The sequence below is a fragment of the Euwallacea similis genome, chromosome 27 (assembly GCF_039881205.1).
Source record: "Euwallacea similis isolate ESF13 chromosome 27, ESF131.1, whole genome shotgun sequence".
Lineage (NCBI taxonomy): Eukaryota > Metazoa > Arthropoda > Insecta > Coleoptera > Curculionidae > Euwallacea > Euwallacea similis.
Genome location: NC_089635.1, coordinates 244,032 through 262,418, shown reverse-complemented (window position 1 = coordinate 262,418; position 18,387 = coordinate 244,032). Strand labels below are relative to the sequence as shown.

Genomic DNA, 18,387 nt, shown 5'->3' with positions numbered 1-18,387 from the left:
CTCCCATGAACAACAAGTTCCAAACCCTTCGTCAAAAGGTATTGGATGCCCTCGTAGAATCACAAGAAAAAAAGTATAAGAAACTTTTTTCGCAACTTCAACTTGGAGACAAAAAGCCTTCCATACTTCTATCTGAAATGAACAGTTTGGGAGGCTCTTCACTTCAAGAAGAGATGTTGAAAACCCTTTGGATGCAGAGATTACCTCCTCCTTAACCACACAAGGACAAAGGTATTTTTTTGTCATCGCGGACTGTAATTAAAATTAAAGCGGTGGACTTTTTCTTTAACTTTAATTACTGTCCACTATGACAAAAATACCTTGCCCTTCAGCCTGTCTAAATGTTAAATTAATTAAAAAACATTTAGGTTCTTTAAATTAAAATCTTTAGGCTGATACTGAAGATAAAAAATATAAACGAACAATAAAAGCTCCATAGATTTGGGCTGACTGCTGCGTATCTCAACTGTCGACTCAACACTTTCAAAAAACCATCTGGTAGTTAAAAAGGACTGACCCAAGAATTTTAATTTAAGTATGTATACATTTAATTAGCAATAATGTAATTTTAAACTGCAAGGGTCAAATTAATACATATTTGTAATGAAGTAAACCGAGGCCAGGGACATACATACGTATATAGGTCACGTAATCACGAAGATCATTTATAAGGAATTAGGCAAGACGGTAAATGATTTGGCGGCCACTGGCTTTAATAATCGTTGGATAGTTGAGACCGTCTCCATAGCTGTGGTCTGGACCAAAGCTCTGGCTAATCCCAGATTAGCGATGTTGGCGTAACTACAATACTAATTTGTTGATTCTGCTACAACGACGTTGAGTTATTGCTGGAAGCTCCCACATATGCCATGAACGCATAGTTAACAATATTGAGCATTGAATCAGTCTAGTGTCGAGAAATACGGCTGCCATGTTTGTTGAGCAATGTTTTACAGAATTTTGTTCAAACGCCGCTGATGCTGGTTGAATTTATGGCTCTTGCTTGTTGCTAAATGAGATAATCGATTGTTCGCGACTTTCAGTTAATATTATTTATGTGGTATTTCCTAAAGTGGCGCGTGATAAAGCATTATTAAATATTTAAGTCGTATATGAGCCAACAACACAACGTAGCCATTAAGCCGAGTAAACATAAATAAATATGAAAAATTGATCATTAGAGATGTAATAGCTCGAAAACAGGGGAATTGCGTTAAAGTTATTTATTTGTTCTTTAATGTTCGGTCGGCATCAGCGCTGAGAAATCGATTTTAAATAACCGAGTTTGTGAGTAACTCACCACCAACTAATTACTTACATTGGAAGAACGTATCTTCAAAACTTTACTGAACTGTAACGGACTCCACTTTTACAAACCTACATGGGAAATTCAATTTCAAGCAGCTTTTCGTCAGGTTTATACATATGCATCGAACTATAAAACTGTGTTTTACTACCCCGAAGAAGTTAACTCGGTTCGGTTTGCCCAAACAGCGGTTTTGATTGTACATTTTAGTACCCTTTATTTGTTTAATTCCGCAGTTAGATATTTGTCTAGCAATTCGAGTTAATTCAAAAACAGCTATTATCTGAGCTTTGTAGCTTCTGCGCTCAGCGTTGAAGTTTAATGATGCGAAACAATGACATAGTTTTCGTTTATTAAGAACCGTTACACCGCTTGTTCAAAAGGGGTTACTAAATTTCCGCGAGTGTCTTAATCCTCCACTAAATTGAGTTGGGATTTAGTTTCGGCTACTGATTGAAATATCGTTTGCTGTCCTCCCTCGTCATGACTTTAGAAACCTTACTACCTGATGAATTAAATACATTTCATATGTCTTTCGATAGTTCTTTAAGTACTGAAAATAACTGACAATCAAAAATGTGTATCATATATGATGTTAATGATTATGAACCTGCCTCTTGTTGATTGTTCTGTTTTAATTAAATTTGCCAGATTCAAAATAATTCTGAAGTTACTCGTCATTCTCTTTAGTTGCTCCAAAATAATCGTAATCGCATTACCTTTAACGTAAAATAATATTTCTATTGAGTTTATAATATTACTCTTATTATTTCTACTGTTGTTAATGTTGCTGCTGCTTTTATCTAGTTTCCTCTAATTGGCAATAAGTCATTTTATGACCATTACTTATATCAACATCCTATCAACACTTCAAATTATTTATTTTTTGGGTTGAATAAAGACTACGTAAAAGGAAATGATGAAAATTAGTAAAGCAACTAAATAAGCAAATTTTGCAATTTATGCGACATGTAATTTACAATTACAATAATGCCTGTACCAAAATATAGGTTAGACTAATTTTCAACTGAATTTTTTGGGAGAGAATAGAATAATATCCATCTAGGCAATAAACCAGGTTAAACAAAAAACCACCTATTCTTCTTGAAATATTGAACCCATTAATCCAGAACAGAACACTGAATGTAAGCTGTATATTTATTTCAAATATTGTCTATCTTCGGCACGTTGAATTTGACAAATTGATAACCATTTGCAAGCGAAATAGAAATTTGAGGGAAAGTGATTCCAATGAAGCTTGATGCATTATCCGAAGCTAGAACACCTTCCACCTCTATTTCCACTTAATCAGCATCATATAGCTGTTATTTGAAAGAGAGCAAATAAGCCACTTTCATCACCTGAAGCGAAAATGGACGGAGTATACAGGGTCAAATTTCGGCCCCAAAAAATACACAATTATCGTAAAGGGGCGAGAAATTCGCAAATTTAATCAAATAGCGCTCCCGCTAAGTGTAACCCATCTCCACTAACCAAATTAAAATTCTCCGCTGTGCACTAAAAGCAACTTTACATTGCAGCAGAGCTTTCTTTATTCTAGATCTAGCTTAGTTCCCTTCGGGTGGGATGTTTAAACTTCATAAAAGCATATTCTGTTTTTCATTTCATTCTTTAAATATTCTTTGTGTTTTTAAGGGCACAGTTTATTTGAGACCCATTTTAAAAACACCACAAAAGCCATCGAAGTGTTTTAACAGCAGTTTGCTAAAAGTCGAAAGTTTCATTTATAATGACGAAAGTAAACAGAGAAAAAATATTTCTTGATATTATATTATACAGTGCATATGACACGCCTATGGAATATCTTGAGAACTCCATTTTTCAATTTATGAGCGTTTTTTCGTATTGATAAAAAATTATGACCCATTGAATGACGAGTTCTACATTGTCGTCACGCATTTTTAACAGAATTTATTGCATTTTTTAATTCTTTGACAAACTTTAAACACTTTTCTTTAAAATATGGATCTGGATCCTTAAAAATGGTACTTCCAAAGAATTTTCAGAGGATTTAGTACTCTAAAATTTCTAATAGATTTTTTCTGATCATCAAAAGTCAGATTGTACATTGATTTCACAAGATGGATTCTAAGTTCATGGTTTTTAAGCACTACCAACACGAATTCAACACTCAGACATGGGTATAATGAATATAAAATAAGTAATCAAATTATAAAATGACAAAAACTAAATGAAGAGTGTGAAAATTACAAAATGATCATTTGCACGGAAATGTGCTTGGCGGTCATTCCATTGATTATGATAAAAAAATAGGAAAGAAAAGAATTTGAGTAAACAAACAGAAACAACTATTTTGAGTGCTAATCCCCTACCGACATTGAACTACCTTGTTTGTCTCACAATTTACAAATCAGGCATTATATCTTAAGAGTAGTTAAAAGAAGATATATTTTCTGCCATAAATAGTTTGAGTTGGGAATTTTCAGCGTTTATGCAGAAGTAGCTTTAATGAATATGAAGTAAGTAATAAATATTAATTTTTACTTCCTTCATATTCATTTCTGTCCTATATTTTCTAACATTATTTTTATGACAACTTTGAGAGTTTAAAAGATTAATCCAAATATAATTTAAAAATTTGTTATTCACATTTAGTTAGAGAAATGATATTAAAAAAGCAGGTACATCTAAACACTTTCAGAAATAAATTATGCAATCATTCACTCCAAAAATAGGTAAGTTTTTTATCAATTTATTCCATATGTTGACTTTAAATCAATTTAATCCTCTATCTATATGTAATCATTTTTAAATTTCGAGGCAAATGTACAAGGATATTCAGTAGACAGATTTTTCCCTTTTTTACTTATTGCAGAATATTGTAGTTCAGAGGTCACTCAAACAGGTACTAATTTAATAAAAAGTAACTTAAAACAAATGGAAAAGTTGTCTTTCTAGTGGAATAATTTTAAAACTGCCGCTATTTAAATAAATTCGACATAGTATAATATGTTTCATATTTGCCAGCGGACAGCAAATCTAGTCACGTATTCAGATTTTCCAGAAAATTTTTATTTAGATCAACTGTTTAGATCTTTCAAATTGTAACTGTACTTATAAAATACGGATACTCCGTAAGTATAATAAGTATAGTAACATTTATCAGGTATATTAAATTTTTATAAAATAATTGCTAATGTGTTAAATCGAACTGTCCGCAGTGTATATTATCCATACATTCAAGGAGATTGACCCTTAAACCCAGTAAATCCTGAGTGATAGCTATTAGTTAGATGTGACGTAGCATTTATTAAATAGTTGGATCTCCGGGCAAGAACCAATTCGACTGGACCCTTCCCAGCCCGTCTTCAATATATTAGTTGACCGCAACTATTTTAAAGGTCCTTCTATTTAAGTAAATGAAATTTAATTAAGCCCGGAATGTTTTATATTAATAAAATATCGGCATCTGATGACATATTTTCCAGAGTTAATAGTGAATTCCTGAAATATCGTTCTATAGCCTCGAGAAGGATTTTAACGGGATTTATAATGGTCCGTGTTTTAAAAAAGTTTATAGTTTCGGCTACTCCCGCTTCTGGTACTAATTATGTCATCGATGAAAAGATGGAGCATTCCAGAGGGCTCTCCTTAATTACGTTTTAAATTTTAATAGAAACTGCTCCCTAGCTTGCACGGTGATTTAGAATCAAAATGATTTATATTGGTGCCAGTGTTGTTTCTTAGTAAACCATAATAATTTCCTCAATGCCAGTGAAGGGCTGAACCGAGTTAAGACAAATTAAACTTACATAATCTCAAAGTTTATCTGTCCCCTGTCAAATTATTTCGAAATAAATTTATTTCCTTAATCCGCCATTATAGAAAGATTAAAGTAAGTTGAAAACTTCCTCTATATATTAAATACTTAATAAGAAGCCCGAATAAAACCAATTTTACTGCGATCGATAGTTTTTGATTAACCGTCGAAGTTCAATGCTGATTTCAACAAGTGTTTTAGTGCTCAGTCAATTTAAGCACAATAGAGCGGGAAGTAATAAATCATTTTCCAACAATAGGAAAACACATGTATTAATGAAAGAACCGAATCTGATCTGTATGTTTTTAATATAATCGAAAGTAAGCAGTTTTGGACAAAGGCTTCTTTTCATCACAATCCGCCGAGAAAGCTTATCTTTCCATTATTCACTTTTTACAGATTTCTGGCGAAAGACCCATTGTATAGTTCTAGAAGGGTAGAAAGTAAGGCCACATTCGACCGTCAGACTTTCAACCCCCAGTGAAAATATTTTTGTTTAAAACCTTCTCTAATAAGCAAGTTCGCAGGGCAAATTATTATCCTTTCCCCAACGTCCTTTAATTAGATTAGTCTGTGGTCGTTCAATGAAAATCTATCGAATTACAATAATGTTTATCTAATAAGCCCCCTATCGCGGTTTCGTTAGTGTGCAGTAAACATACGCAGCCTTTATGGCAAACACATTTCATTATAACTTTGTTTTAAGGTCCCTTTTTACTTTTCTACCTTCAACATTCACCTTTAATAAAACTTTAATATCTCCCGAATGTCCAAAATCCCCATGAAAAAAAAAATACGAGTCAGGATCCGTATATTAAAACAGATCATAGTTTTTGGTCAACGAGTAATAATTCCAACATGGTGCACGTTATTCGGCTCGATTTTTTATTGGGATCCCGAAGACAATATCGAAACGAAATCATTCTCAATATGTAGAGGAAACATTTATGAGCTTTACCTTCGGTAAAAATGGGCTGCAATAGAGTGCAAAAAAGGAAGAATGCTTGCGTCGCTGTCATATCGGGGAGCTGAAGGGAACAGTGTCTATTTAAGGCTGCCATCTTTGATTCCGATAAGCGGTGTGCGTCTTTGTACCATTCCTGAAAGAAATAAAATAACTGTTTGTAAAATGCGGAATGTTGGATTAGGTCGCCTTACAGAAACATGAATATGCATTTTAGGTGAGCGGCAACATGGAAAAGTTAAACGACTACATGCGAGCCGTAATGGACAATGCAATTTTGCGTCACTTCGCATCTTCGTGGAGCAATAGCAATAGTAATTTTCACCGAGGAAAAAAAATTAAAACCTAAAATTATCAAATATGACAATATTTTCTTTAATAATTTGTGCTGTAATTTCTCTTACTGGTATTATACACATATTCAGTTTTATATCAAATACACTGACTTTCAAAAAAACCGCAACACCAAGAAGAACACATCGTACACGTTTGAAATTCTGGCATGACGTTGGGTCGGGTAATAGATAAAAACGATCAAAATATCAATAGAAAATTATTGTGAATAAGTGAAAAAAATTAATAATAATTTAATAATGGGTGGTATCTCCTCTTAAATTAATAAATTCCTGTAAGCGACGTGGCATGCTTAAAATTAAATTGTCAATATCTTCCTGTGGTATTGTATCCCAGGCAATCTGCACCTGCTCGCGGAGTTCATCTATGGTCTCTGGAGGGCGAGCTAAACGTTGAAGTCTCCGACCTATTATATCCCATACATGCTCTATTGGGGACAAATCTGGAGACCGAGCTGGCCAAGGCAAAGTATCCAAATTTTCAGCTTTCAAATACCTCAAAGTATCGTTGGCTACATGTGGTCGCGCATTATCCTGTTGAAATGTGCTTCCAGGATGGTCGTGCATATATGGTACAAGAACCGGTTCTAAGACACTATTAATGTACCTCTTAGCATTTAATCTATCATAAATGAAAACAAGAGGAGACCGACTACCATACTGGATGGCACCCCAAACCATGACACCTGGTGTTAAACCAGAATGACGCCTTTCCAAAAAATCCAAATTTAATCGCTCTCCTCTGCGCCTTCTAACACGTAACCGTCCATCAGATCGTCATAAGCAAGATCGGCTCTCATCACTGAACACCATTCTTCTCCACTCATCCACCCATTGCACTTTCAGACGACACCACTCCAGTCGGGCCACCCTGTGGTTTCGTGATAATGGAAGCCGACGCATAGGACGATATGAATTTAGTCCAAAACTTCGAATTCTGCGATACATCGTACTAAGGGAGACCCTTCGATTTAGTGTGGCTACCCAGTTAGCACCAAGAGACGCAATTGTTTCAAACGGGGCGCCTGTCGCTGAACGACGAAGTCGCCGGTCTTCGCGTTGGTTCGTCATTCTTGGACGGCTATTACCACGATGACGATTTACTGACCCTTCGTTAGACCAATCTCTCCAAGCTCTTAGCACTGTTGATGCGTTTCGATCCAATCTATGTGCAATTTCGCGGAAAGGTAAACCTGCCTCATGCATACCAACAGTTCTTCCCCTTTCAAAGGGAGTTAACTTCCGATAAACTGCATTTTGGCGTACACGAGGCATTTTGCACTACCACACATTTAATATGGTACTAACAATAATACCTTTATCGCTATCCGCCTGTAAAAAAATTTGCAAAAAGAACGATCGTCACAGATAAAAAAGTAAAGAAAAACTTCATATCGCATTAAAATACGAACTTGAAATTTTTATCATTTTTTTCTCTTTACAAGTCTACAATCATACCAGAATTTCAAATACATACAATGCGTTCTTCTTGGTGTTGCGGTTTTTTTGAAAGTCAGTGTATATTCATTCATCTAACCTAATAGAGGTTTAATAATATTTATGGCCATAAAATGATAAATTAACACTGAGAAATTACCAGATTTTGAAACACAATGAACTTTTACATCTCCATTTGCATCTAACATAAAATCTACTCGTTCTAAGTGGTGTCTCAAAACTAAAGTGGAGGAAGAAGTAGTAGTGGGGAAACGCAAAGGCAAAGTGATGAAATTAAATGAAATTAAGAAGGAATTATTTCAAGAAAAGTTATAAAAAAATATGCAGATAGTTAAAAAGAGGAAGGACGATAAAAATAATTCAGAACCGTTCAAAATGAGCTTAAGGCATTTGCGATCATTAAAGAATTTGAAGCACCCGAGATTCACCCTGAAAAACCAATGAAATAGTTTTCAGGGGAGAACTTCGTAAAGAAATTTAAACTGAAGCAAACAGGAAACTTGGACTGATAGTTATCGTGGAGGAGTAGCAAAAAAGCTCAGACTTTTGACACTTTCGAATAAATTGATATACCTAAGGATGTTACTGAAAGTATGGTAATCGTATATGTATGTGTAAAAAGAATAGTCCTAGAAAAGTAATAATGCAAGCAGCTAAGAAATTTGTTAAGACAAAAATCGTTAAAAAACGTAGGGAAGTCAAAGAAAACAATCCCTTTTATCTGAAGAAGTAGAAGAATGGACTGTAATGGCACCTCCGGCTTATGAATCTTAGGTAAGCCAGAGTATCTCCTATTTATATTCATAAAGAACCTGAAGTCTTTATGAATATAAATGGCGTCTACAAGCGCATTCCCACTTTTGAAACATTACCACTTTTGAAAAGATAGAAATACCGACCTATTTATCAGTAAAGTATTGCTCGCATATGGAGTTTTATTTTTCATTTTTATTCGTATATTCGACGTTTAGTTTGAGCTTTGCTACTAAAGAGTTCCCGACGACAATCTCAGGCTGCAAAACCCCAGTTAAAGTGAACATTTTTGCAATATACAAGCCGATATTATACGTCCTGAATGTGGGCGTTGTTTTATAACATCAGGCAAACGGAATTTGATCTGATATTTGGGATATTCGGATTATGCGCTTGAGCTTACTCTTATACAAATCCCTCGATATTTTTCGCTTAGATTTCAGTCTTAGAAATTATTGCGTTCCTCGCAAAATACGCGGAATATGCCTTTGAGATCCGCGGTAGGTCATATTTCTGGCATAAAAGGAATGTTTGATTTTGATGAAAAATTTAACCAACCCGATGCTACTGCGAATACCGGGACACCTGCTGACGTAAATTGGAGAATGAAATATGGAAAACATATATTAACATGGACGCATAAAAATATTACATATCGGCTGCAGACGTTTAATATTAATCATTTATTACACAAATATGTGGCGAAAAATCAGCAGTGGGTTTCAAAATACATGATTTGTGTGCACCGCGGATATTTTATTTATAACGTATATTTGGCAACATGTTTTTATTAAAACCAACCACTTGAAATATATTTTTTAATCACCGATTTTAATCGTATATTCAACGAAATAAAATTAAAGGACTAAACTATCACAAATTTCATCCTAAAGCGCAGCAAAAAGAAACAATTTCAATGCGCAGCGCTATAAGCGTGCAGTGAGTGCGTCATACCAACTATATTTACAATTAATTTTGATGGTTACCATAAACATCAAAGTAATTGTTAATTGTGGCGACAACGCGATAAATCAGGTTTTCACATGCTGTTGATGCAGGACCTGTCATTTAGGCCTCCTCATAAATGATGAACAGTAAAACAGATTTATGGTACATTCTCGAAAACATCCGCAAACACAGTATCGTACTGCGCAGAATTATTTCGGTCTGATGTCCATTAAAGTGTGGCGACCTCTACACTGAGGTGACCGAATAAATAAACCTAAATTCGAGGAACGCATTTGAGTGCAAGAGCATGAAAGAACACAATAAGCCGATGATATCGTATGGCCATAACTTATAATGGATATAGACACATACAATGGAAGCTCGAAGAGAACCGATAAAATTATTGATCAAAATAAAGATGTAAATAATGAAGAGGGGAAGGGTCGAAGGTTATTCAAATGATTTTCGGATACTGAAAGTTAATTCAGCGATGGGCAAACAATTTTTATGCCAGATAAAGCGGAAAGATATTGTTTGCAGATCCGGTCTGAATGGAGGACGTTTGGGTCAAGTTGGTTCTTAAGAGACTATACATATACAATGTTCAATAAACAATGGTATAATTGAAATGGTCCAGTTAACGGGCAATAATTAACATATAATGAAACCCTATTCACGGTAGTTTGTATATTGGAAATGTTTGTTGATAATGAAAATATCAAAGTGCAAACTTGTTTTCAAAGTCATTAATTTAAACGGTAAATTATGTCCTGATGTGCTAACATAAACGAACAATGTTCTTCAACAATTTAAAACAACGATAAAAAGACTGAAAGAGATTTATTAATGATTTTTGCCATTTTTTTATGAAGTGAAAATTAGTGCTATCGTAAAATAAATTTGATTTAAAGTCTTCGGAAAGTTTATGATTATCAGTGGTTTACTATTAAATTCCTCGTGAAATGTCCTGAAAAATTTTCTGTTTCCGAAGTTATTTACGTGGTTCCGGCAGCAAAGTTTTGATTAACCCCAAATAGTTTATTGAGTTCGGATATAGTACATAAATGCGAGGCCACTCTGCCAAAGGCTCCACATTCTTAATAATATTCATCTTTGGTATATCACATGTTTAGAACATCTGCTTTGCATTTTTAGTGTTTTAAAAATTTCCCCATTATGGGAGGTAATAACGGTATACACTTTCCGGCGAATATGGAACGTATCATCTCAGTGATCAAATTGTTATATACGCAGCTCTTGCTCTGTAACCCATAAATGCCAAGAGAATGAATTATAGTTGAGATAAAAGACTAAAAAGGCAGTTAATTCAGGCTTAGAGATCGCGTGATAACTTGATGATCGAGTGCATTGTGAAAACGGTGCAAAAATTTACTTACGATATTTTCGCTTTTTGTGCAGCATTCAGAAAGTACCACAAAATACGTAGTTTATAGCCGCAAAAATCGAACAAATCAAAACACAATTTCGCTCAGATATACATCATATTTATCAGTTACAGAACCCTGTATTTCAACGGTTAGATAAAAATGACGCGCTTAATTTTATCACGGCACAGCTGCAATGAGTAGGCAAATGAAATTTGCCACGAAGTGCAAAGCTATAAAATAACCGTAATTCCTGATACGCTGTTCAAATTTACTGGTGCTGCAATTCTGGGAGCGTTTTGTTTTAAATAAACCCCCCGCACATTCGTATTCATATTGCGTAAATTACTAAGAATGTACACCAGAAAGTTTGCAATGTGCCGCGTGGAATATACAGCAAATCTGAATTACGTAAAGCTTTTCTGGATTTACGTTTACGTGTACAACCTTTGATTGAAACACCGCGGCTGCCACCTGGGGCACACGTTCATTGTCAATTCACTGTTAGGGCGGAGCTTTGTACTCCGTTGTGTACAGGGCGGTTGATTATAACTTTCACGAGTTGTCTAGTTCCTTTTAGAGCCCGATTGAGGTAGAAGGTTGCTGCCAGTGATAGTCCATAATGATCACTATTGATTAAGTGCTCATAATCTATAAGTATTGTCTTGCTCATAGTTTAACTCTAAACGTATATAGTGCTTTAATAAAGTAACGTATATAGTCGCGCATTAGATCTACCATATCTCGGAAAAAATTGTTTTTGAGTAAGTGTGCGTCAACCGAAAACAAAATTTTTAATAGACAAGAATGATGATGGAACTGTTTTATTCTCTACACTGATGAGGGGCACGAGTTTTTATATTTTAAATATATTCAGTATATACAAGATATGTAAGTCCATTATGAGGATCTTATAGACAGTAATAGATAGACTTTAGTGAAGTTAAGTCTGTGATTTTCTACAGGTCATGTGTCTTCCTCAACTTCATTGCATTCTTACTTATTTAACTGAATCTCAAGAGCGGACTACACGCGGTTAAAACATTGAAACTTTTCAAAACGTGTTGAATTGTGTCCACTTAATTCTAAGGTATTTCATTCCTGTTTTTACAAGAAATAATGCAAAACTTTAATTGAACAAAATAGGGGACTTCAACTTGTACTGCTCTTCTATTTGCATCTACCACGAATAGGAGTTTTATAATTTACAATATTTGTAAAATGTAATCAAATTAGGAGAAAATGGATTATTTGAGTATAGATCAATAATTAGTGTCTTTAGTATTTAGAGCGATGAAAGAACGCGAGTTCTTTAATTGGAAATTGCAAATTGGATTAAAATAAATTTAGTTTCAACTTTTTAGCTTTATACATTTTTTATATTTAAATTTGAGACAAGAATTTTCGGTCTTCTATCTATCAATATACTGATATAATTAAGGTGTAAACTGAGATTTAAAAGAAACCTTTACGGTAACTTTCCTAGATATACACGCCGTTGCAGGGCCTGGTTAACTGTGTTCAGTCACTGAAAACTAGGAATCAAACATTTTTATAATAGTTCGTTGGAAATATGTATTTTCAAATAATGTACCAGTCAACCGAATTGCTTTTGCTCTCCATTAGTTCTCAACAACCTAGTTTAGCATAAGAACTTCTAAAGAGGAACTAAATTGGAAATTAAGTGGTAGATCCTTGGACTTTGGACGTAGATTTTGTAAGAAACGAAAGGAATATCTCAGTTGCTTCAGATAAGTTTATAGTATAAAAAGAGTGTAAATTATAAGGGTATAGAGTAGCTACCTCGACAGAAAAAAAGGGTGGACTGAAACAGGTTTTTTCAACTAAATTAGATGTTTCTGTCAAATAAAAGGAACTGAAGAAAAAACGTTAGTTAAGTTTAAGTGGAAAGTATTAATTTTCAGAATAAGAATCCCCATGATTCTACGTTGAAAGTTTTTTCCCTGAAATCTAGAAAATAAGTCTAGTTTGTTAATTATTAAAAAGTTATTGAAAAATATTAAAGAAGACTCTGGATTAGCAGAAAACCTCATGATTAGATATTAAATTTACAAAACTTAAATTTTTAAAGCTTTCTGAAACATAAAGTGAAATAAAATTATAAATAGAAACAATAATTTTCTTAAATTTCCTGAAGTTTTCTTTATAAAACTCTACATTTACTTTCTGCTGAGGTTGAAAAATAATTTGAACTGAAACCACTGGTTTTTGAATTCCTCGAAACTCGGTGAAAACTTCATCGCTGGTAAATTCCTTGAAAATTCCAATGAAAGCTATGAAATGATGAAAATCAATATGATGTGAAACGAAACTGCATACAGACTGTTCACAAGTCCATAAGATTCTGAAAATGAGGGCGATCCCCCAACGCGATCGAAGTTCGGATATGGAAGTATTCAGCATATGACACCGTCTCACTTAAACTCATTAAAAATGAAAGACTACTTGATGATAATTGCCTACTTCAAGCTTCCTCATATCTGAAAATTGGTACAACGGATTCACAAACATGTTATGATAAGCTGTACTTCATCCATACTATGATCATTCACATACTGTCTGAAACTGCAGTTTCTTGATCATGAATTATTTAGTGAATTGGATGAATAGCTGTAATTTAGTAAATCCGAAATCATTGGAAAAAAATCTAGATCAACTAGACTCAAATTACAGCCAAACTAGAAGGTCGTTTCTGAATGTGGCCCTTAATTTATATTTACTAGATCGAGAGAGCTTCGATTGGTTTGCTCTTTAGACTAATGAGTAACATAAATTTTTCAACATTGAAGATTTCAAGGATAAGTCCATCTAAATCGCCTTAAACGTAATTTTAAATCGATAAACTTTAATTTCTGGACTGATAGCTATACAAATATTTATCAATTCATATTCAATTCAAATATAATACTTTATATTTTAACATAAATTTTTGATACGCATAGATCTTCCGCCAAATAAAAAGGTTCGTAAGTTCTTTTATTAAAATTTTGATCACGGAACAGTCAAACTGCGAAAATCCCCCATTCCCAAGGGACAAGGCCTGCCTTTTTACCGCGAAAAGTCGAAGAAATTTATTGGATTAACAGACAGGGACTATTTCACTTTACATTCGAAAGAAATTCAATATATACCATTTGCCTGACACATTTTCTATTTTCTTGACAATACAACCTCCATGAATGTTAAAATGAGAGAAAAAGAAATATTCAGGGAAATCCATTAAATTTCATTTCGTCGGTGTCTTTTAGTGAAAATAACAACACACTGCTGTTGATATTAACTCCTTCACTCTTCTGTGAGCAGTTTTTTAAGAGAGAAAGGGAGAGAGCCGGTACACCGTTAAAACTTTATATTACCTATTTAAAGTCGTTTAGCCTTTAAATCGTCTTAAACAGCTCAGTTTGCTTCTTAACTGCAATGTAAGTAGGTGGAGGCAAGTGTTCTTACTTACTGGCGATTATTTCAATGGTTTCTAAAATAGATTTCCGTCTGGAAGTGGTGCTACTGATCGTTTAATAGCTTCCAGACAAGATCCGGAAAAATATTTCCCTCTTATCGATCTAATAATGTTAAAATAAACACACTCCTCAAGCAAAATATAATAAATGTCAGCCGAAAATAAATTGAGCAACATCTTATGTTCGACGTCAAACTCGAAAAATGTTTGTGACATTATTAAGTCAAAAAGCTCGAGTGAGAAAGGCGTTTTTCGTCCGATTTCGTTAACAAGGAAGACCTAAACTTTAAGGTGGTTTAAATTACTTATCCTCTGACATGCCCAAAAATTTATAAAAAGGGTATGCGGAACAACGGAAGCTTACTTTAGAGCGTCTATTATTATCATTCTGCTTTACTCCAGATATTCTCTGATATCGTGATTTCTAGCAAAAACTGAATTTTCGCGCCAGTATCTTTTGCCTCTAGTCTAGACCAATAACTATAATTATGCCGCTCTTTTCAGAAACAACTACGGTATTAATCAATACAAAGGTCGACCTCCACCCCCAACTTTCCAATCTGCTTTATCTCTCTTTGACACATAATATCAGTTATGTTATTGCTAGACTCCCCAATAATTTAACCCGACGTGGAAACCTGTATCTGAACTATTCGCCCCTAAGATATCAAAAGCCGTGGACAGAGCCGATTAAGCTACGTTGTGGCTCCATTAGCCTGATACTATGATTAATGGTTAACAAAGACCGCTTAAGGACCGTCCCTTACAATGAACTGTCTATCAGGTTAGAGCCCCCTTTCCCTTCTTATCTAGTTAATTTTGCATCTATATTTTGACCTACATTGGATATTAATTTGCTTAATGCATACCTGAACTTCAATTATAAGGAGGAGATGCAATTTAATGCAAAATAACATAAAATGAAAATCAATGTTTCTGATACTGCAATAAATGCTACTATTGATAATGATGAGATTAAATACATTTTCGTACTACCGATCGTTTGCGTTAATTTTGTACCCATATCTTTACCTATGTTAGAAACTGTTTTTTTTTTCAGTTACGTGACAAATTTTTACTTTTCAATTATCTTCTAATAATTGCTACAATTCTTAATTTAAAAAATATGCATACATTCACTTTGTTTTATATTTAGACACAACCTAAATGGGCTCTTTTATAATATCTCTTTTGGGTTTTTAATAAAGAGAGTCCTCATGTGCGCCATTGCATGGAGCGAATGAAGCCTCGAAGACAGTAAACAATAAAGGCGTCGTAGAAGATCTGAAAATTGCAATTTCGTCATTGTAGCTGCACCAGACGAATATAGGTATTGGTAAGGTACAGTGCAGTGGAGACAAATCACAGGGATTTTATTCTGGAAAGTTTCGACCAAATTTTGTCTATAAATCCTCCTTTAAAGTGACTTGTAATTTATTCGATTATTTATTTCCTTATTTATCAGCACAAACTTCTGAACAGTTTAGATAGATGAATGATTTTAGGTTCAGCGTAATTAGTCAGTTTAAGCTAAAATTGAAATCGCCTATGAAGGAGTTTAAATGTGTAATTTACGCCGCTACTGAAAGTGCAGAATTTTAAAACCTCGAAAGAGTGGATCGGAGCATTTAAGTAGCTTTTACCTTAGGCCATAATCTTATCACTTTCTTTATTCGACGGAAACCAGAGCATTTAAATGCTCTATTTTAAATATCCTTCTGAATATTTCTGTTCTCGCCCTTATCAGGTTAGCAGCGTCCTTATCGAGAAAAGTAATGCGAGGAGACTAGGATTGTTTTATATTTAACAAGGTTGTATCCTATTTTTGAATTAGCATTTTTATGTCTCTGCCATTTCCATAAAGTACTTAAATATTTAAAACAAATGAATTTAAATCAATTCAATTACAAAATCCGTTGTCGAAAAGTTAATTATTTAAATTGAAAATAATGATGTTGGAAATTAGGCCATGATGTGAACAGTTAAAATTATTCCAACATAACGGATATAAAGCTATTACGCGTTTAACATATTTTCCTTATTATGTTAATAAATTAAATTTTGCAGCTGCCTTACATAGCATGTATAAAAAATATTCGCTACATTGGATACTAATCGACAATAAATTAATTAACTCCATATTACAACTTTAAAGTGAATTTTAACTGCGAACTCTATAGCATCATTCAATTACCATAAACAAGAATTAGAAGTCCTGGAGAGTGGCCCATTTAAGTTTCCGTTAATACGAATTTTTATCGCCCTGAAACTATTTTATCCCAAAAACGGCTGTAACCACAATAAAGTTTTAATTGGCTCCAACTTTAACTATTTTTTAATTGTTCTTCACTAATCAATTCGGCTTATTAATGTCTTAGCTTCCTTAATTTAGTTCGCAATGTGCTGTCTTTTATATTTTTTAAAATAAGTTATTTAATGTTGCTGATGCTGCTGTCGTTTGCGATAAGACACGTGAAAGAGCGCAAAGCGAGGAGATGCTAAAATAGTACGTAATACTATATTTCTTACTTTTACTGTGATGTTGCTCCTGATTGTAATGAGGACAATAATAGTGCGGATGATTATTCAATTGCTCTTTTTGAATTTTTGAGATATTCTAAATATAAATTATAGGATGGAATTATATTATAGAATATATAGCTGCTATTTACTGCTAGGAATAGAATAAATACCAGTGCGGAAAAAAATAGGTTTTATATTTGAAACCCAGCCCATTGGGGTTTATTGGATAATATTAAAATTGTATATATTTTATCAAATTGAACTGTCCATTAAAACTCTGTAATATTTTAAATATCTGCAAATCAAATATTATAAATCAGTATTTAAAAAGTAAAATATACGCATATCTATGTTGTCTCGAACCTCGAAAAAAGAATTCTAGTAGTATGTACTACGTGGAAATTTCAAAAGGTGCCGATATTTCGGAAATCCGTGTAGAAATTTTATCTTAAAAAATGAATCAAATCTATCGTCTTGCCAAGCCGTGTAGGCTTTCACAAACGAGATTTCGATTCTCCTTTATTTTTTACAATTTTTTTTCCAATACCGCCAGCTTCTAATCAAGTTTATCCACTTCTTCCAATGTGGTGTGTCTTATTACCAATCCTACTCCTGATACTATCGTATTATTTAATGATATTCTGTTTTGGCACCAACATTTCGACCTTAATTCTTTAAATACGCATGTTTCATTAGGCTCCTGTTAATAAAAGTATTTCAAGGGAGGTATTAAGCTCGAATTGTTTTTTTTCACTCATATTACGATCCTAATTGCGCAACACTTCCTACAAGCGACATGTCAACATAATTTTTTTAAAATTAAATTTCTTCTACTTATATTGACATACATATATTGACGCTTTTGAATTTGTAGGATAAATCCCATGTTTGTTCCACAGTATTCCATTAGGCGCATGTTGGCACAATTATTCTTTTGAAGAAGAACATTCAATATTTTTTTAAATAATTTCCACCTCGATATTCGGTTTTCTGATTTTTTTCCAATGTTGCGTGCCTCCCATCGGATTATCCCTTCAGAGCCCATTTCGAGCACAGCTTCAAAGCACATTCGATTGGGCGCATGTCGGCAGAACTTTTTTAAAGAGAGATGTTATTTTTCTTCCTTTTTTTTCAAATATTTTGTACTAAAAATAATAGTTTTCTATTTTTATCCAATATTGCGTGCCGTCCATCGTATTGTCCTATTTAACACATACATTATGATTGAGCATATTAGAGTCAAAGCATATTAGATTGGTCTCGTACCGATACAATTTCAGTACCCCATCGGAAGCATTGACTATAAACAATTGTTTTCTCCCACTAAAGATTTTCTGCAGTATTTATGTCTTTTTAGGGATTTTTGTATTTTTGCACGTGCCTTTGGAGTATATTTACAAAACATGTTCCGTTTTGA

General features: G+C 33.7%; 1 protein-coding gene across 1 annotated transcript in view; it reads right to left on the bottom strand.

Annotated features, from left to right (window-relative positions):
- LOC136417255 (lachesin-like) overlaps nucleotides 1–18,387 on the bottom strand; it is a 67,115-nt gene that overhangs the window by 31,143 nt on the left and 17,585 nt on the right. Inside the window, exon 2 of the mRNA XM_066402859.1 lies at nucleotides 6,067–6,208. Within this exon, the coding sequence (XP_066258956.1) occupies nucleotides 6,067–6,169 (103 nt within the window). The 5' untranslated portion in view covers nucleotides 6,170–6,208. The remainder of the gene's footprint in view (nucleotides 1–6,066; nucleotides 6,209–18,387) is intronic.